We start from the raw sequence: 20071 nt of genomic DNA on the forward strand, positions 1-20071 counted from the left end.
CGCCGCTTGGTGAGAATTGTGAACGGGTGTTTGCAGCGCAGTCGCGCTGTGTGCGTGGACGGCTTGCTTTTCAGGGATCCGACGATGCGCGCTGCCTTCGCCGCTCGTGAATCGTGATGCCATAAGACGAGTTAAAATGACCTTCGTACTCGGAGAGTAGGCGAAAGGCCGCGGTTAATCCCAATTTGTGCGCGCCCGTTGCGTCAGTGCCATGTTGGGCCTTCCCGGAAAGAGCTGAACATGCCGAGCGTAGTTCATGCTGCCTTCCTGTTGCGGCTTCGCAATTCGCCCGTCGTGCGAGCACTGCGAGCATTCTGCTTGGCTGGTTTCGAGATGTAATTTTCGAGGGTCGCTTGTGAGGGGCCTGCTGGGATGCAGCATCAGTGGGCGGCCACTGAGCGTCGTGCGTGCCCTGGCACACGACCGTTGCACTTGCCGGATGCGGCAGAGGCTGGCAGAGCGCGTCAAGAGTACATGGGCAGGCCGAGGGTCTGCAGCCCTCGTGACCATAGATCCTCATGGCGTTGTGTGGTTTTGCACGGGCTGGCAGGGGGGTCTCTGGTACTGCAACACCGTGCGCTCTTCAAGGGCTGCTTCCCCAGAGATGTGCTTGTCGGCGCCGCTCACTAAATTGACAGCCAAGGGTGTTCCTTGAACTTCCTCCTTGGATGCTCTTGGGCACACTTGTTCCCTTGCCGATAGCCAATCAGGGAGGCTCATGCCGTGTGACGCTGCTCAACCGTTGGCCCTCTGTACTGGTGTCATTGCCGCTCGAGGGACTATCAACGCTATTTTGCAGCTCGAGTCTGCTTGCTGCGGTCCTGCTGTGATACGCCAGCCTCCGGACAACCAGCGCTTTGCGCTTAGCCTTCTCGATGGCTCTTCCTTGCAGCGCTCGTACTATCGAGTTGACAGGTGAGTCCCACTGCGCCGGCGCGCACGAAGGCTCTAGGTTCTCCACAGAAATTCGTACGGTGATTTCGGCGCCTTCCTGCACAGAGGAAATCGGCAGCGCTCAGGCCCAGCCCGTGACTGGCTGCTCGTACAGTAATTGCCAGATTCAACCCTGCACCGCCGCTGCCCTGGTGTGCCAGCGCCCAGCGCGGCGCCGTGCCTGGCTGCTTTTGTACCACGGCCCTCCCACTCCTCTTTACAAACCTCTTTGCACTCGTTCGGTTTGCCCTCCGTCATCCAGTTTCTCCTCACCCTAGTCGCTCACTGCAACATACCCTAATCGCAATAATAATGTTTCACTCCGCAATGGGCGCCATGCCCTGGTTGCTGCTGGCCGTGTCGCGCTTGGGTAAGTTGCAATTGGTGGCGGAGAGGTTGTCTACTCAGGCTCTCCGCGGGCGCCCATGTGTCCCGCCATTATCTACACCCACACAACACAAATAGTCCACAATACTGACCGACCACGCTTACAGCCAATGCCGCCTGCGAATGTGGATACTCGGTTAACCAGACGACGGATTCTGAGTATGCCGTCTTCACAGAACTCATGGAAAGCGACTTCCTGCACATGGACACGAAAAACATCACCGACTATGGATGGAGACCCCAGGTTTACAACGTCTCGGTGCCCGCCGATAACAAGAGGATATCGTACGGGAAGGAGTTCAGCATGGGCAACGTCGTTCCCAACCCGCTCAAGAACTCGAAAAATTGGTCGGGTGACGCTCAACACGGTGGTGATGCCGGTCTGGAGATGTGGGTGCGCGGCGACCATTCGAACGGATACGTCAACGGGTCGGAAGTTGTCTCAATCAGAGACGACATGTTGCTTGGATCCTTCCGTGTGGGCATGAAGCTCTCGAACTCGTCGGGAACCTGCGGTGCTTTCTTCTTTGTAAGACACTTTGGTGACGGTTATTGGGTCAATGCTGACTATTCACAGTACTACAATAACTCGCAGGAAATCGACTTGGAATTCCTCTCGTCCCAGTTCAACAGCTCTGGCGGCGCCGTCAATCTCGTTCTGCAATCCCCAGAATCTGTTGCTCATGGAAACGACGCTGCTGGCACATCCACCTTCAAGGTCGCGGCTCTTCCCTTCCAGCCTGACAGCATGTTCCACGAGTACCGCTTCGACTGGACCGCCGACCGAGTCACTTTCTACGTTGACGGTACTTTCCTCTGGGAGATGACTGAGCAGATCCCTCGCGAGGGCGGCGGCATCTTCTTCAACCACTGGAGCAATGGTGATCCCACCTGGTCTGCTGGACCTCCCAGTGCCGACACCGTCATGACCTTGTCCTACATCAAGGGATACTTTAACTCTACTGATACCGACCGCTCGCAAAACGCCTACAAGAAGCGCTGCCCCCAGTTTGACCCGGCCAAGGTCTGCGCTATTCCTGCGCAAACATCCGCACCAGATGTCTCGCTAGGCACCGACGCACCGAAAACGTATTTCTTCTCGCAGCAAGAGGGTATGACTACCGGCCAGATTCTCTACAGCAACGGAGCAACACTGTTCGGCGCACCAGCGATTTCGATACTAGCCCCTCTGCTGGTCACTTTGTTCAGCTGGACGCTAGCGTAGTAGTGCCGCTGAAGCACCGTACAATCAACCACTGAACATTACCACTCTGTTCCCGTGTTTCTTTATCGCGACAGCCACAGACGATCGAGACTTTTCACGAAGTACTCGAGACGCGGCATCATGAGCGCATGACTTAGGCGACGGCGTTTTTGGATACCTTGCATCGCACTTTTTGGACTACCCAACACTCCTTCGTTATTACAACACTACCACACCTTTCTGTCGAAACGTGCAGAGCGCTCTGACTACCTGCTGGGCCATCTCTTCGGATACCGAACATCCTGTGGCACGGTCGCTGCCCGCGCCGTGGCGTTCTCATCTCTTTCTTGTGCATAGACTTTGCTACAAGGCTTGGTACGCCAGCCTCTTTTTCACCTTCTTTCTGTCCAGCGGGTTTCGACCCGCGAATCTTATCCCGACATAATCATCTTGGGGCTGAGGCTTGATGTTCTCTTGGAGGTTACGACGGGGTTTTTTGCTTGGGTAGGAACTTATACCACTTGCCGTTACGGCCGCTTTCTCAGTATCGTCGCATTGTAAAGCAGAAGTTTTTTGGAGGGACTGGTAGCTTCTCGGGACTGGTTGTGGATCACTGTATCCGCAGCCTGATCACCAAAGGAAATCAAAATACCACAATCTCAGTAATCACTACTACGATCGTAATCTGAGCGCTTTTCTCTAACCCCAAGCCTTACCCAGAGAAGCCCAGTCTCGGCGCCTTACGCAAGCTGTGGCCCGCCAATAGGCTTGAGCGTTGCCGTCCGGAAAACAACAGACGCCAAGTGCCGGGACTTGACTGTAAATTTTGCGCTCGACTGTGCGCTCTTGAGCGTGCGGAGGCGTGTCCGCACCACCAAGTGCCAACAGGACGCGCATGCAGAAGCGCCGCGCGATCTGAGCATCGCTGATCCCAAGCAACGGGTCGAGCAACTGCCCGAAGGCGCCGCTGTGAGTGAGGTGAAATGCGATGCGTTAGACGGTATGAAGTTGTGTGCACACGGATTGTTGCCATTCACTGGAGCTTCGTTGCGTTTTGTGCAGTTGTCCTGTGCGCTTTGTCAGGATTTGCCGGTAGGGAAGTGTACTGCACTTGAAAGGCTCAGCGCCAGCGCAGGTGCGAGTGCACGACGAGTTGCCGGTTGTAGCTGTACCTGCGTCGCGCTTGGCCGGGGGGTTGACTCTGCCTACTGGGACTTGCACTCACGACGGGGCCTGCTGGGGTGTGCGAGTATCTAGCGTGACAGAGCGGGCCGGCAATACATGGTAGTCCACTCGTGATAGCGGAGCTCAGGCCTTTTGCACGCGGCGGAACCTCGCGGAAATGGTATTTTTGGAGGCGTACATAGTCTAAAGCAGCTGACACTCAGTTGAGCGGCGATGGCGGCTAGGGACCCTGACCTTTGTCTGCCTGTGGCCCTGAGCATCTTCGTCTGGGTGCTTGTGAACGCATGTTTGGTGTGCAAGCCGTGACTATGATCGGTGGAGGGATACACACATGCATGTGCAAGTCTGGTCGAAGCGTTGGCGATGGCGGACGCTGGGCACGGGCGCCGCTCTCCGCTGCAGTCAGCGAAAATTTCCCGACCGAAGAGGCTTGCAAATTGCGAGTGGGGCTTACCTATGGGGAAGGCGACAAGGCTACTGTGACATCAGCGGTGATCTTGCTCCTCCTCGTTGTGCAGGCTACGATAGTTCTGCATGCTAGACTTGTGCGAATGCTGATCAGCTAGCATATCTGGCGCGACCTCAACTCTCAGCAAACATTACACCTACACTAGGACCGAGCGAACGAAGGGTCGCGGAGAAGGACACGACATGCCGAGATCCCTTGGGATAGATACAGTTCTTGGCCAGATGCATCTGCATATGCAGTCTCCTCTCTGCGAAGCCAGACACTACTGCGGCCTGCAAACTCTGTCCAGCTTTACGTCGCGCCCTTGTCTCATCGCCGACTCACCCACAGCAACGGCCATTGCCGAATTCTTCATCTCCTCAGTCCGCATCTCGAATTGACAGATTACGGTATCTCCTGTTGCTACGCAAGCGCCCCATTCTTCTTCTCTATGGCTTGCCGTCAATAAATGCTAAGCTTCACCGGCGCCGCGCTAGACTCCTTCTTTACCCCTCTCGGTAGCACAAGCGAGGGCGAGAAATGCTTGATTTCCCGTGCCCCTGGAGCCGACGCTGCGCTCGATTCGACTGCGACGGTAGGGCGAATGCAAGGCTTCCCGATAGGGAACTGAGTGCATTCACTAGACCAGCAAATGCGGATACTCATGAATGTCGGTAGATGCGGAAATGCGGATGCGAGTGCGGTGAGGTAAGGGCGGGTGAAGTGGTGAATCTTGGTAGCGAGGAAGGTAAGGCTGGAGGTGGAATGCGGACGCTGCCTGGTTGTGGCTGGTGAATGCTTCCTCGACCTCTAGAGTACTTCCTGCCCTTGAGGCATGCAAGGTAGGTGGCATTGAAAGTCATTGATTGTTGACCAGAGTCATGCCAGCAACGGCCATACTCTGGGATCGTGCATCTCTTGAACGGCGAGAGGAGCCAAAGAATTAGCTGTTGCATGGTCTGGCTCCCTGTAGAGGATACGGTCGTTTGCGTCTGCAGCTTTGTGCGAACGTTGTCCGGCAAGAATCATCAGCAGTGATGGAAGGAGCATCGCCATCTGAGCAAACAGCAGCCTCGATCCTGGAGGTAGTTCTTTCTGTGCTTGACGCTTCTTGCAGGACTTCAAATTCCTGTTAGCTCGGTCACCTCTACTTGACACACTCTTTGTTTACTTTTTGGTCTGCATCATCTTTCGTCTGTCGTTTCTCGGAGAGTATACGTTTGTCCGTGAATTGTCACCAGCGATACCTACCTTGACATCGAGTTGTGTAACGAATAACAGTCGCTTGATTGCATCTCCGAAACATTGAGCACAACTGTTACCTTCGTCAAAGCAGGATCTTCGCTATATCGAGACCAACACGCTGGTATAGACCGGCTCATCAGAGGCGTGGCTCCTCCGGACATCATGCGCATATCTACTTTGGCTGCAATACTCTCGGCGGAGCTCACGACAAGCAGTCCTGCTGACCACAACGTACTGTCTGCACTTGCACCACACATGCCGACTATAACGACTGCAGCTGCACGATTCACCCCAACTTCCGGTCTTTCAACGCCTAACTCAGGACCTCCAGGTCTCAACGAAGGTCTCGAGTGAGTTGTTGGCTTCAGACTTTCATCCTTGACTATCTATCTGTACTGAGCTTTGCTAGACTTCGTCAAGCACCAGGCTTTGCGCCACTAGATGCATCTCCGGTTGAGGTTGTGGCGCCAGCTTTACCTGCACCTGCCCCCGCTGCTCCCGCCATGCCATCTGCAGCAATTCCTGCGGGACCGCCACCAGTTGTCGATCCACCTGTTGCGCCGGCTTCAGCACCAGTTGGACCACCTGTAGCCGTACCGCCGGCAAATCAAGCTGTGCCTCCAGCCGCATCACTCCCTCTCATTCCTGCGATAACGACGGTGCCTCAATCTCCACTGCTTACCGGCAACGATTTTGTGACTGTGCAGTGGGTCGAAACGCACGTCGGCACAATTCGTACATGGGCACCACAGACCAAAACTTTTCACTTTGCGGCCATGTCGCAAGCTCCGCTTCCCGGTGTAGGGTCGATTGGCATGGGGACGTTGACAGGAAAGGCAGGGCAGACGCAGACGATCTTAATGGTTGTGGGCGCGGCTTCCACTCCTGCAGTTGACTCGAAGAAGGTCATCGGTGCTGCCGTGGCAGTCGGTCTTGCAGGTCTCATGATCTGAGAGAAGTCGACAGTGAAGCTGGGGGATGTTCGGAGCGTCACACCGCGCTCATAAAGAAGACAGAATACTGGAGATTATATCAGAAGCGCAGAGCACAAAGGACATGCCTGGTATAATGCATCACAAGTACAGATAGTGAGCCATACTACCTTGAGCATATAAGCATATTGTAGCAATGACAATAATGTAACAACAGCCCAGGCTTTTACTGACATGTCTCAACTCGGGTTGGTCGTCTTGCAGCTGAGGGAACTCGGAGATAGTGACGAGCATCACACCACTGCACCACTGCACCACTGCGATAAGACACATTTGTTGAGCGTGAAACGTGCGACGTACCACAAGAAACGTCCACACGCACACAGCTCACTAGTCAATCGATACGCAAAGGCAGCTTTGTGATAATCAGTGCGGTGTTTCCTGATGGTGAATGGTGATGGTTTCGGGCTGTGGTGAGTTCAAGCCCCCTGAGCGAACCCCGCTTTTCGAGACGGCTGCCTCGCCAGCCAACAATCAGCAATTTGCATGTACCAGGAGTCCGGCCATCGCGTGACGACTGTTGAGGCTGAATCACCGAGTCGAAGGATGAGGCTCAGCGATAAAGTTGCATGCTACTTGAGATGAGGTTGCGGCAGGTGGACTGATGTCCTAGAATTCGTGGCGCGACCTTCACACTTCCGCTATCTGATGATCGGCCCGATGACGAAATAGGTTTGGGCTGTTGCGTGAACAACAGCTCAACTCGATGTCATAACGTGATATCAACCTTGTCCGTCGCACAAGCACTTTCATATTTAGGACTCAAGGTGTGGATACGTCGGTGTCAACAACATCAGCAACCACCAACGACATTCGATCAATCTGCATCACACCAACATCCGATCTGGTGCATTACCCGATTTGAAAAAGCCTACGACATAGCCATCGATAAAGCGGTGAAGGGTATACATATATACATACCCTGCGAGCTCGATCTTCATCAGACCATCATTCCCATCGATAAGGGCATCGTCGAACGACGGAACACCTGTCACATCACCACCTGAGGATCCCCACCAGATAGCACCGCACTGAGGACGAAGCAAGTGTATCGAAGCTACTCGATCAACCTCGGATTCAATCCAGCATTATACAACGAAAGACGAAGACATATGGCAACCGCCTATTACTTCGCCGCTCACGGCGCCCACTTCCCCATAGTACACGCAGAACAGGAGTTATCTCCAAGCCCTCCATCTCAACATCCCGCACTCAGCATCCACCAACACTTACTGCATGTACCTGCGACAGCATCCATCAAGTATGAACACAACGATAGCGTTGTATCCTCCACCTTGCTACCCAACGACGCCATGAACGGACAGCTAGAAAGTCCATTCTTCCGCTTGCCCGCGGAACTGCGCAACCAGATCTACGAAGAACTTCTTTGCGCCAACACGCCAACGAAACTATCCGATATCGCTTCCACATCGAGAATTCCAGCACCGGCACCCACATCCCCAGCCATACTCGCAACATGCAAGCGAATCCACGAAGAAGCGAAAGATCTGCTGTACACAACACACATCTTCCACGCACACCCGAGTCTCCTCACCACACTCCCCCACCTCATGACAACGTCAAACCCTCTCCTGTACCCCACCGTCCTGAGCAAAATCAAGCGCTGGCAGCTCACAATTCGCCTCGACACGGACCCACGCTTCACGGCCGCACAAGCCACAGCCGCATTCTCCGGCGCCGAGTTCCTCGAGCTAAAAGCCTGGCAGAGTATGTTCGACGGTTGTAACGCTGCAGTCCTCAAGCTCTTCACTGGTATTCGCGGCGTCAAGTTTGCACGGGTTGTTGGTAGCGTGGATGAGGAACTGGCGCGGTGGTTGGGGGAGAGGATGATGAGTTCGCTTTGCGAGGATGGGGCGCTTGAGTGGTGCGAGTGCAAAGGTGAGAGGTATGCGAGGTGTGAGGGGTGTGAGAAGAGGGTTAGGCTGGACAGGAATGGGGCGGGGGCTTGGGGGGACGAGGAGGATGCTTGGAGGTTTGGGAATCGCTGAGAGGGTATGAGGGGAGATTTTATACTAGAGAAGGGAGTGAGGAATGGATGGATACTCACGTTTCCTACTGTTTTTGTGTGGCAGGCAGGCGACTTGTAGCCTTTCAAACTATTTTGAGACTTGATTTGATCTACCCAAGTGCACGCCGAACTTAACACATTGCCGTGCTCGCCATCTTCAGCAGCGTATCGCGGTTTCCGACATCTTGGCTGGGATGCCGCCGTGTGATATGATCCATTAAGTGAGGCATGGCCACAGGCTCACCCTCATATTTTCGCACGGGAAGCTATGTCTGATCAGTCATCTTGCCTTATAAGTACGTATCGAACGGTACCGGCCGAAATCGCGTTCTAAGAGCGATTGGTGTCGTTGAAGCTGGCTCGGTGTGCAGTGATGGCGGGAACCGAGGACATGAATGTGAAGCAATGAACTACCAACGTGCCAAACAAGACAATGACCGTAAGACACGGTAAATTCGTGAGACCATGGGATGGGTGCGTATGAGCCGGTAGAAGAAATGACCAATGGTTTAGCTAAATAGCTCGGGCGTGCTTGTTGTGTCCAGCGAAAGGGGTCGCTGAGCATATTTCCGAAGGTAGCTAGTCGCTCAGTCTCATGCTGCAGGGTGTCGGTGGTAGTTCCTGCGAGATTCGAAAAGGCTTACGCGGAAGATGCTTCTCTTGAGGACAAAGTGGAGGCCGAAGCACTGGTCGGACAAACTTAGCGTGAGGCATGATCGGTGAGCCGTTGGTGTCGAACGTCCTCGAGCCCAATGCGTGAAAAATGTTACTCTCCCAGTCTTCATCGAGATGCTCCCCCAGCTCCAGTTGTACGAAACGGCTCCCAAAGCCAGTCGGGGATCCGCAGCCACTCTAAGAGCGTGGTGACGGTCATACCGTCATCAGCCATTGGCACTAGGTCCGTGATATCAAGCTGTGACAAACTACCATCCTAAGAATGATGTCCAGGCAGAGATGAGGATGATCGTGGGGTGTTCCCGAGTGGTATTTTACTGGGTTGTCGGCGAACTATGAACTCGATGAAAGATCTTCGCCGTAGGTGTGAACTCGGCGCTCTATACGCAGGTTATTGGGCATTGTTCGCAGCTTTTAGCCTCGCAGATTTGACTCCTTCATGGTGTTGAGAATGCTGTCGTTTACCGGCAGGTTCGAGTGCACGTCTCGACGAGCGGAGGGATAGAAGCTCACAACGTTTCACAACACGCATGTCGATAGAGTCACCATCAGTGTAAGCTAATCCAAGACAGATGTATTGGCTTCGCGTAGCAGAAATGGAAGTTCTGGAGTGTGCTGAAGATGGCTTTGGGAACTCGAAAGTCGGTTCAGGAATGGTGGACTTGCATAATACCAGCCGTGGCATAATACTAGACATGGCATTATCTCGAGACCTAGTATGCACCAAGAATCTATATAGTGTTGGGATGATACAAAGTCGCGAGCATAGCAATGGGCATGAGAGACATCGCTTTGACGTTCGTGAGACTGAGTGGGCTGAAAGATCTCGCATGTTGCAGAAAAAAGTATGTCGAGAAGTGCGAGCCCTGTATCGTGTGCAGTCTTACTTGTCATAGCAGCCAGTCTCTCATGGTATGAAGAGGCAGCAGTGCGGTACCATGGCCTCGTCGCAGACGGACCTAGCGATGTTGACGATGCATTGAGAAGGGCTATAAAGGCCGCCGACATCGTCATAGTTAGTCAGGGCACGCTTGCATAGGTCATCAATCATAGTCACAGATTCAATCCATGTGCTCGTCCTTGGTATGAACATCATTGGTGCTGATATCGAGTAAATTTGCCTCCTTGTTGAAGCGTATAGGCCGGCTGTGATGGCGTTCAACAATGTAGCTCTGGACACTGTGTATAACTCTGTCTGGGTGATATGCTCAAGCCCACTGCAGCATGAAGGTAAGTGCTACCAGGGACTTCTATGCATAAGGCTTGGAGATTGTCCAGACATACGGCAGCCAGTCGCCACAGACGTAGCACCAGGAGCATGCTGTAGCGTCACGACAAATTTCGCGATGTTTGTGTCGAAACTGTCTTCGAGCTCGTCTAAATTAGCGGAATGTAACGGCTGATCAATGTCGATTGCTGATAGGAGGCTGAGTGGGTATCCAGAAGTCTTAGTCTTCCATCTTGAGGCCCAACACCACTGCATTCTCTACCAACGAGCAGACACATGCGAAGCTCACTTACATATTGATGAGAAATGTCAGCAACATAGTGCATTGAAATCTGCAGAGGCGACGGGCAGAGTCGTGTGATATGCTCGACCGTGTGTTCGAAGAGAGGTCTGTATCGTACTTTTCCGCAAACAAACCAGCGAGTCATGCTCCAGGCATAGGGACGATATCACATATCGTTTCCCTGTCCTCCTAAGCTCAGCCCAGTCTTGCTGCGTCTCTGAGCGGTGTGATCCGAGCCGCGGTAGGTCTCGCCTGTCTGCACCTGGTCGTCGATGTCCGTGTTGATGAGTGACGAACCTCCTCGCTCTTGATTAACACGGGTGTTGTCTCACACGTATACTGGCTTGCGCACAACAACATATAAAACCAGTGCTCATACTCGTAGACACGAATCCAATTTGCACGCTCTCTTTGTGGGTAAAGCTCATATCGATGCTTAATGTAATTATGACAAATAAGATGCACCCTATGTACCAAAAGTGCACGCGCTAGCCGCATCCGTCACCACCTTCCATCAACAGCATACGAGTGCCCTACAGCAATCTCACCACGAACATGCAGCCTCAAAACATATGTGCTTACAATTCGCTCTCGCCCCTCCCGCTCCTCGGATGTGTTAGCAGCGGTGATCAGGACCGCAGCGTTTTGCTTGCTGTACGAAGGGCAGCCCTTGCTTTGTGCCTCTTTCCGGCAGCGCGGCGTGCTTCGATGGATCGAGAATGGCTGGACTGCATGCTGCTTCGTTAGGATCTGTTCGCGGGAAGGGACAAAGAAACAAACAGTTGGACCGAAAGGAGAGCCGTGCAGAGCATTCGCAGGATCTTAGTCGTGTTGGTGGTGTACTTAACATGCAAGGCGTGGATGATCACTCCCCGCAGCCGTTGTTGTGCAGAGTCAGCTGAGGCAAGCGCATCTTACCACCATCTGATTGATTACCAAGGTGTCACAGAAGGGGAGGGTGTCTTTACACAGGTAATCATTCACTACATATTCGCACATGCGCTGTCTTTGTCTTACAAAACCACAAGAAAACTTTAGAGGTCGCCACCAGACGTGAGTAGATAGATTCGAACAAGAACATTATTAGGAAAAGCGAACGCCTCTCTGGGCGGCTTTTTGTCTGCTCGCCAGTCTTACAGGGAGGATAAGGGAATAAATGGACCGCTTCGCTATTGTGACGGCCCCAGATCCCGCCCGCAGGGTATCAAAGAAGAGCGACCCAGGGCTGGGGCTAGCCACTCGACGGAAGAAGGTGGAACTGTTGTGAAGGCGCGGCATGAAGAATGTCCACAACGCCGGTGTATGACATGGTGATGCCCGTCATGAAGAACATACAACCCGTAAACCAAAGCAAATTCGAAATGTTTTGTTTGCTCCCGCAACAACCGTTGCATTATATCAGACCGCACAACCGGAGGTTCTCCTGGATAATGATATCTGCGACGAATTAGTTGGTGTGCGTGGGAGACAATGTGGACTACACATACCATTTACCGCAGCCATGACGAAACGGATCTGCATTGTGTCCGTCGCGCAGGTGAAGTGGGTGTAGATCTGCTTTGTCTCGTGCTGGTTGAGGGAGACGAAGCGGTTGAGGATGTAGTCGCACGCGGCGGCGTAGTCTGGGCCGCCCTCGTAGTCGGGGAAGTAGTTCTTCATGGGGCTAACGGGCAGCTTCTCCTTGAACCTGTCGATCTTGTTCAAGAACAGGATGATCGATGTCTTGACGAACCATCTCGAGTTGCAAATGGAGTCGAACAATGTGAGGGCTTCTTGCATACGGTTGACAGTCTCGTCTTCAAACAGCAGCTGGTCGTACTCGGAGATGGCGACCAGGAAGAGAATCGTGGTGACGTTCTCGAAGCAGTGGATCCACTTCTTTCGCTCGGATCGTTGACCGCCAACGTCGAACATGCGGTAGGTCAGGTCGCCGATGATGAAGGTGGTCTCGGTGATACCAGTTGTCTTGACACGCGAGCGGAGGACATCCTGGTCGTTGGGGATGTAGTCGGGGGCGGCGATGCGGTCAATCGAATCGAAGTAACTAGATCGATTAGCATGTGGCGCGACAATTGGCCGTTCAAGGGGTTGCTCACTATTTTGCGGAGTCGTTCAGCTGATACTCGCGCGAGCGTTGGAAGCACTGCTGAACACCGGCGTCCTTCCACAGGACCGAGATGGCGTTGCCAACCTCCGGAGGCAGGCTGTCACCCTCGATCTGTGCGGGCTGCATGAAGATGGTCTGGACGTGGTACTCGGCGCGCTGGTCGTCGAGCGGCAGCTCCAGCGACTCCATGGCCTCGAGGATGACGCGCATCGACTGGACGGTGTTGCTGAAGATGATCTCCTTGAACGACTCGCGCTCATCGCGGGAGTAACCGCCCTCGTGAATCAGCTTCATCTGCTTGAGAATCGTCGACTTGCCAGATTCACCAGCACCTACGGCGTGTTAGCAAGCGAGTGCGCAAAGGGCGGCGCGGCGCTACTGACCGAGCAGCAGCATCTTGATCTCATTGCGCTGCATCATCTTGTCACGCTTGAGCTGGTTCTCAATCTCCTCATTCCTCTGCTTCCCCTCCTTCTCCTCTGTGCTCATGCCGCAACCCATGATGGCGAGTGGATGTGATGTGTATTAGGGTAAAGGTAGTAGCGATGTTCCGTCGATAGGCCGGCCAATGCGGAAATCTAGACGGGTTAACGAGAGTGGTCAATGGCGCATGCGGTGGCGGCAATGTGTGTGGAAGAGAGCGTGCGTGGGCGTGAATGCGGTGGTGCTGTTTGCTCGGTCTGCTCAGCGCGCCTTGGCAGGCAGGAGCGGTCCAGCGGGCGAATGACAGGGGATGGGGGCCGACAGAGGGCTTGCAGAGGGCAGAGTGCAGCGTACCTATTGTTACAAATAAAGTGGCCGCGTTAAACAATTCACGCGCCGCAGATGGATGCAGGCGAACGGTGCCGAAGGGAGTGGCGGGAGGTGGGAGAGGGGGTGTGGCAGGTGAAGGGATGGATGGCTGGGTGAAAGGCGAGGCTCGCTTCGCGCCGCCGGCGAGGTGTCTCAGGGCAGCTGCAAGGCCGGTCCGGGGTGGAGACGCGCAGACGGCTGGGGCTGTCAATTCGCGGGTTGTCGAGTGTCGCAGGTAGAGGCGGGCGTGCGGCTGTGGGCGGTTGCACAGATGAGTATACAGAGCGAGGGCCGGGGCAGATGGACCACAGTGAAAGCACGCAGCAGACGCAGCAGACGCAGCAGACGACAGGCTCCAGCACCCGCAGCGAGGAGGCTTTAGATGGCACCGCGAAAGGAGACGCGCTACGCCCAAAGAAAACGGGTGCCATACTCAATGGATGGCGACGCCAGATCACTAATGGATGGTGTGCGGGCCACTCTGCAGACCCTCCCGAGCCTCTCTGAGGGCGCTGTGGACTGACAATTTGTGCGCGGCGGCCTCTGGGCGACGGAGCCGCGCCCTTGAGCGTCGTGTGCTGTCATCTGGCCTGAACACTCTGCCTACGGAACAGCCTCCACCACGAACATGTCAGACTGTTTCGACAGCAGACAGCAGAAAGGCGCTGCAGGCCCGCTGCTTCGTCCGCTGCTCTGGAAGCGCTGCTCGTTCGCCCGTCGCTGCCTTCACTGTACTTCGCCAGACGTACGCCGCCGACCCTGAGCCCTCACACGCCCCCCGTTGCCTCTCTGTCGCACCGGTTCGACACAGTCGTGCTGTGCTACGAGGTGCCTGCATCCACCAGATGCGACTCCCGTCCCGTTCAGCGCATCCGAGCGCAGCTAGCAGCTCTTCTAGAAGCCCCTCAAAAAATTTAGGGGCCCAGCAAACAAGCATGAAAGACTGACGCCGGACTGCGCAGGGGAGATTTGAAACGCAGAGCCACCCACCTGCACGGTCCCTCATCTTCGCCACTGTCTGCATCCCCAAGCACAGCCGCCCCTGCCCGCTACCTGCTGTCTCTGCTGCTGTCCCCCTCTGTCACCAGCAGCTTGTGCCTTGCGAGCTGTTTCAGCGCTGCACAGCATTCCGTCAAGAATTCATCTGCTCGACGCCGCAGTTGATCAAATCTGCCCCAGGCGACCATGGCTCCATCTTCATTGGCTTTAGTGACTGATCAGGCAAGGCGCGGCGGCAGGTGACTCGCCAAACCTCCGTCTCGATCGCGTCTTCATCTCCTCGACTCGTGCTCTTCATTGCAGCGCTGGCCAATCACAGCACTACTCTCGTTCGCATTCCCCTTTTCTACACCGCAGGAGGAGCGCGCTGGATGACGTTGCGCGGGTATCTATGCTCTCTACTCCGTGGCCACATCGCGATTGCATAGATCTGCAAGAGCTTGGATGCAGTTCGTGCGACAGAGACTGCACAGAGACCACCACGCCTCTTCCAAAAAGAGGTACGGCCGATGCATCCGTCACAGCATACGCGGTCGATTCCGCATTGCTCGCAGCTCGACTGACGATTCCGCCAACGAGTGGATCAAGTGCGCTTATGTATTTGGAAAATGCTCCGGTGAGAACCTTCTTCAGGGCTTGTGCCGACGTTATCACGGCATGTCGCCACCTTTTGCCTCGGGACCCTGCGTAGAAGCCCCGTTGCGAGTCAAGAAGCGAATGGATCGTCGGTATGCACGTGGAGGCATTGACCAGGAGTGGAAGTACTTCGTGTTGGCTTTCGTATTGTAGACCACCCATTAAGTCAGCAGCATTCTAGCAGCTCTGGACCAATGGCTGAAGTTTGATCCAAACAGCTGTGGATCACATCTCATGGCGTAACGATTAGCTAGTCTCCTTGCCAGGTATATGGCCGCTCAAGAGGCTGAGATCCATACGCTGTGCGAGCTGACTGGTATTCTTTACCATGAACACAACACGGAGTATGATCGACAACAACAACGAGGCTACAATCACCCTACACGCGTTCACCACGGGTCTGACATCGACAATTGAAGATCGTGATGGCCATCAAAAGGGGGTTGTCGACTCCCATCCGGAAAGTCGAGCGTACATCCTTGACTCCACGCGAGCAACGTTGAACCAAGGTCTAGACTCAACTGACAGTACCATCAAAGTAGCGATGCGGTCGTTCTCTCGACATACCACCAAACAGCACATTGGAGTAGCAGTTAGCTTTAGCCACAACGTCAACTGTCGCACTGTCAGCTTGACGGGTGCACGCGACCCCATGTGTTCAACCGTGTTTCTGATGGCGGTCTCTCATGGATGCCGACTCTCACATTTGCCACATTGGACGTTGGACTGCATCAGTAGCAGGATCTCTGCACCCGCGCAAGCATCACAATCACAAACACACCCTCGGGCTCGACACAAAGGCGACTCGGTCGTTCACGCAGCATAGATGTGCCGGGATTAACATCTGCGGGACAGACGTCGTCACTCGAGCGTTTTGCACATCCAACAGCTGCACGTTGTCAGGAGGCTTGCCTGGTAGGACGCGGTACAGTAACTAGTCTTCCTGGCCAAAATTCTATTTCCAGCACTGTGTCACCTTCTACATGCATCATCGAAGGTTGAGCTGCACAGCTGCGCACAACGCATCAAACGACATAAGCCCAGCGTGCACAGCAGCACCCAACAAGATGATTCAGTTTAGTGACAACACGTAGGCCAAGTCTCGCGTCCATTCCGTTGCACGAAAGGTACACAGGAGGCGTCCATCGACAGGTAGTCGTGGTTGGTGAGACTGACAATCCGGCGCCTAGCTTTCGGCCAATTGGGTAAGGCGCGGCAGGTACGCGCCCAGAATAGCAGCCAGTACAGGATCATTCCACACAGTCGGTAGAAGACTGTTGAATTACCCTAAAACTCAGCGTGCGAGCGCTTACAATGGACAGCTATGACATCGAAACCCACATTGTGACGCCTCGGCGGCTGCCCGGCCACAACACTGACCAGGCGCCTAGGCAAGCAGTCGATACATATCGTCGGCCTACCATCCCCCGTAGAGTCCCTTTTGGATGCAGCATTTCGACTTCATGAGACGAGTGATGTGTGCCGGATTTTTTTGATTATCTCCTTCAATTTCCTTTACTTTCACCGCCGCTGGTTCGGCGCTTGTCCTTATGTTACTTCTCAAGGTCTTCTAGATTCCCTAGTGAGTGCGCGAGCAGACCCAAGGTTCGTCAAGAATGTAGCTTACAGGTATACAGATTCTGTACCACTATGCTTTTGAGCCATGTCAAAAGGCTATGCATCATCTCGGCATCCCTAATCGCAGCTGCGCCGCAGAACGCAGCACCTACGGTCACTTCAACACCAGTCACGCTCCCTACCGAGCTTCAGCAAGACGTTCCTTCCTGCGCATATTCATGTATCCGATCATCGTTATCACAGCGTTTTCCAGTAGCATGCACAGCTCAAGGAGATCTCGAGTGTCTCTGCTCTCGTTACAGCACTTTCGGCGAGTCACTGGGTGAAGTGGCTCTGGGCTGCGTGTATGCTTCATGTGGAAGCCTTGATGCGGCTGCGTCAGCCTATAATGTCTGTCTTGGTCAGCAGAACGCCGTTCTGCCTACCAAGACGGCTCTTACCGTTATTCCCAGCAGCACCGTAAACGCAGTCCACAGTTCAGCTACTACCTCGTCTAAATCTACATCTACATCACGGGCCACGATCACATCTATTACAAAGACGACATTGCAGACGCAAGTATCCTCCAGTCAATCTGTCTTTGTGGATTCCATCTCGCTGCCTGCATCAGCCACTTCGTCACCATCTACAGCCACCTCGATTGCAGCCCCCGCGGCGAACGATGACCGTCCCGAGATGTCGCCGGCTCAGATTGCGGGTCTCTCGGTAGCAGCCGTTGCAGCTTTCATCATCGCCATTGGACTGATGGCGTTGAGTGTCTTCTTAAGACGGCGCAAAGAGCGGAAGAGCACGTATCTGAATGAGAAGGACCGTGATCGCCGAAGGCAGCAGGAGGCGCGCTTCTCACATTACGTTCCCATGGACGATGCGCCGGCACCTCCAGCTCGCTTCTCTATCGGACCACCCCCCCCTCTTGCTTCGCGCAATGCACCCAGATACCCACGTCTTGTCACACCTTCACCTTTCAGCACACTACAGATGTCAAATCCTGGAACTGGCCGCACTGCGATCCGGCCGGGCGTTGGAACTTCCAACAGTGGGGCTTCCGTTCCTATGTCACAGATTGGCCTTGCCATTAGCGCGGAGCTCGAAGGCTGTCCTGCACCTGTCAAGTCGGCCAAGCATCCAAGACAAAAGGTCACAGAAGAACACTTCAGACCCGTCAGCACGCGCACTGAGGCCACAGTGTTCGAGGAAGATGAAGTCGCGGCCCGCCGTCGATCATCGAAGCTCCTTCCAACACCACCAGTACCTGTCATGCCAATCCGCAGTCTCCAACCCTCTCGACTTCCCTCAAAAGCACCAACAACTTCCACCATATCTTCAAACCGTGCAGGGCGGGGCTCGGAGTTGTTTCTTGATATCCCGGTCCGTCACGAGAGGCCATTGCCCAAAAGGATCGTACCAACAGGCCTGTCATTGACCGGCTCTCCCGCACCAAAGCGTCCCACACCCCAACTACAGATTCCCTCCTCCACCTCGCAAAATACGAGTTCTACATCAACAACTGCCGTAACTCCCGCCAGCGCAGCGGATATCCCCGACTACTACTTCAGCACCCTGCCGCCCCCACCGCGTGATACCACACCCCGCCAGGACTCGGATACTCTCCCAGCAGCAAAGGCCCGCCGAGCACCTCCCTCGTCCAGCACAACCGACTCCCGCACAGTCTCAAAGACATCCACGCACCCAACCTTCCGCGACTCGATCTCGTCCCAGACTTCCTTCGAGACCGCCGACCCCAACGACCCAACTCCAGAAGACGACTCGGACTCAAAGCAGTTGTCTGACGACAACAAACTCTCACCTGTTGCAGAGTCTCCAATCCACGGTCTCAGATACCCCAAAGTCCCACGTGCGTCGAACCAACTAGTGCCCCGCAGCTCCCCGGTAGGCTCTACCCGCAATGGCTCAGTTCGGATGGGCGGTTCGCGCCGCAGCCGCGAGGAGGGCAGATTTTACGTGCGCCCGCCTCCCGAGGCGAGTTCTCTGCTCGTCAAGCGCCGCGGCGAGCGCGAGGCCGTCGACCTCGAGAAGAAACTCGTGCTCAAAGACCCGTTCACTACACCCACGCGTCGCCAGATGCGGAACGCCAGCGAGCGACATGATGCTGGTAAGAGGATTAACTCGTGGGAGCACACGCCGGCGTCGAAAATCGATGCTTATGGCTCTCCTGCGATGACCGTGCACGAGGCGGATCGCCCGAGGCCGTTGAGCATCGTCAAGAAGAGAGATAGTGATGCAGGGGAGATGGTGGGACTGAAGAGTCCGGTGTGGATTCCGCATCTTACGCCGACGAGGAAAGGGGATGATCTGTTTATTAGTGTTGGGTGGGGTGATAACTTGCGAGGCGGGCGTCGAGGGTGAGCGAGGCGCGCAAAGGTGTTTGACGATTTCTGTGTATAAATTTTTCGATCTTCCTAGGGTGTGTTTGTACAGTAGCGTGACGAGATACCCATGGCTTAGCGTAGCAGTTTGACAGTCTGATTAAGACAATGACATTCATAACAGTTTCCTTTACTCCTCAGACCAAGAAAAGCTCGTGCTTGTTGCGATCGCCAAACCTGCATATCACGCCCTCACCTCCCTGAGCAGCATATGGCTCACGAAGCAGGGCAGCCCGGTAGCCTAGTCCCTACCATGTATCCTGCCTTGAGCCGGACACAAGCAGCCGTCCATCAGCATTGTCATCACCACAGGTCCTCAGTACAGCAAGGCTTACTTCAACCGTAGACGTTTAAAAGCCGTCAGTAATCACCCTGCCGGTTTGGAATATGTGGAGGTATTCGGGCGTATAAGCCATAGATAATCTCTTGTTTCTTTGGCGGCCGGCACAAACCTGCTTTCCCGATGTTTCGGTGAGTGCAAGTACATCCCCGCAAGACATGTAAGCTTGTGTACTGACGCGAACCTACGAGCCACGCCGGCGAGAGCCATGACCGTGTCCTTGTAAAAAGTCAAACGGTTGACCCTGTACTCGATGATAGGATCAATCCATATGTTGAAGCTCTTCCGGCAGTGTCCTTGCGGGAGACGATCCGGCCTGCAGAATCGTAGTACTGCGGATACTAGTCTTCAGTGGGCGCTCGTTCATTTTTCTCTCATATATTCGATCACAGCTCTTCTTGAGCCGGTGGGTCGACCCTATATTCTCGTCGTAGCACCTATCCCCACACTCCCAGGCCAGGTGGTGATATTGGTATAGAGTTGTGCGTCGGCACAGGAACTACTCCCGAAAGGCCCATGCGTGAGTGAAAAGCGGCCACTGTGTCGAATCCAGGCGCTTCCAATATTCCAACTCGTCTTCGCTGTGGTCCGCGAACAGTGGATATCCCCCGGGCTATAATACT

General features: G+C 54.5%; 7 protein-coding genes across 7 annotated transcripts; 5 read left to right on the forward strand and 2 right to left on the reverse strand.

The window, feature by feature from the left end:
* Nucleotides 1–1082: 1082 nt before the first annotated feature.
* On the forward strand, nt 1083–2612 carry M421DRAFT_296349 (glycoside hydrolase family 16 protein). Its single transcript, XM_033589070.1, has 3 exons — nt 1083–1303; nt 1428–1849; nt 1898–2612. Exons 1-3 carry the CDS (start codon nt 1246–1248, stop codon nt 2543–2545), a joined length of 1128 nt encoding a protein of 375 aa, XP_033444433.1. The 5' UTR covers nt 1083–1245; the 3' UTR covers nt 2546–2612.
* A 2676-nt stretch (nt 2613–5288) lies between these two features.
* M421DRAFT_296384 (uncharacterized protein) lies at nt 5289–5782 on the reverse strand. The gene has a single exon (XM_033589071.1). The coding sequence runs from the start codon at nt 5657–5659 to the stop codon at nt 5405–5407; it is 255 nt and encodes an 84-aa protein (XP_033444434.1). The 5' UTR covers nt 5660–5782; the 3' UTR covers nt 5289–5404.
* M421DRAFT_425016 (uncharacterized protein) lies at nt 5598–6507 on the forward strand. Its single transcript, XM_033593947.1, has one exon. It carries the CDS (start codon nt 5906–5908, stop codon nt 6353–6355), a length of 450 nt encoding a protein of 149 aa, XP_033444435.1. The 5' UTR covers nt 5598–5905; the 3' UTR covers nt 6356–6507.
* Nucleotides 6508–7707: 1200 nt separating this feature from the next.
* On the forward strand, nt 7708–8403 carry M421DRAFT_73088 (uncharacterized protein; the record flags this gene model as incomplete). The annotated part of the gene is made up of 1 exon (XM_033596938.1): nt 7708–8403. One exon carries the CDS (start codon nt 7708–7710, stop codon nt 8401–8403), a length of 696 nt encoding a protein of 231 aa, XP_033444436.1.
* Nucleotides 8404–12002: 3599 nt separating this feature from the next.
* On the reverse strand, nt 12003–13217 carry M421DRAFT_73290 (G protein alpha subunit; the record flags this gene model as incomplete). Its single annotated transcript, XM_033596952.1, has 4 exons — nt 12003–12046; nt 12097–12653; nt 12706–13048; nt 13100–13217. The coding sequence occupies 4 exons, from the start codon at nt 13215–13217 to the stop codon at nt 12003–12005; spliced, it is 1062 nt and encodes a 353-aa protein (XP_033444437.1).
* A 685-nt stretch (nt 13218–13902) lies between these two features.
* Nucleotides 13903–14703, forward strand: M421DRAFT_296418 (uncharacterized protein). The gene has a single exon (XM_033589072.1). It carries the CDS (start codon nt 13973–13975, stop codon nt 14453–14455), a length of 483 nt encoding a protein of 160 aa, XP_033444438.1. The 5' UTR covers nt 13903–13972; the 3' UTR covers nt 14456–14703.
* Nucleotides 14704–17396: 2693 nt separating this feature from the next.
* M421DRAFT_9018 (uncharacterized protein) lies at nt 17397–19088 on the forward strand (the record flags this gene model as incomplete). The annotated part of the gene is made up of 1 exon (XM_033597833.1): nt 17397–19088. One exon carries the CDS (start codon nt 17397–17399, stop codon nt 19086–19088), a length of 1692 nt encoding a protein of 563 aa, XP_033444439.1.
* Between the last annotated feature and the right edge of the window lie 983 nt (nt 19089–20071).

Source organism: Didymella exigua (genome assembly GCF_010094145.1).
Source record: "Didymella exigua CBS 183.55 unplaced genomic scaffold M421scaffold_41, whole genome shotgun sequence".
Taxonomy (NCBI): domain Eukaryota; kingdom Fungi; phylum Ascomycota; class Dothideomycetes; order Pleosporales; family Didymellaceae; genus Didymella; species Didymella exigua.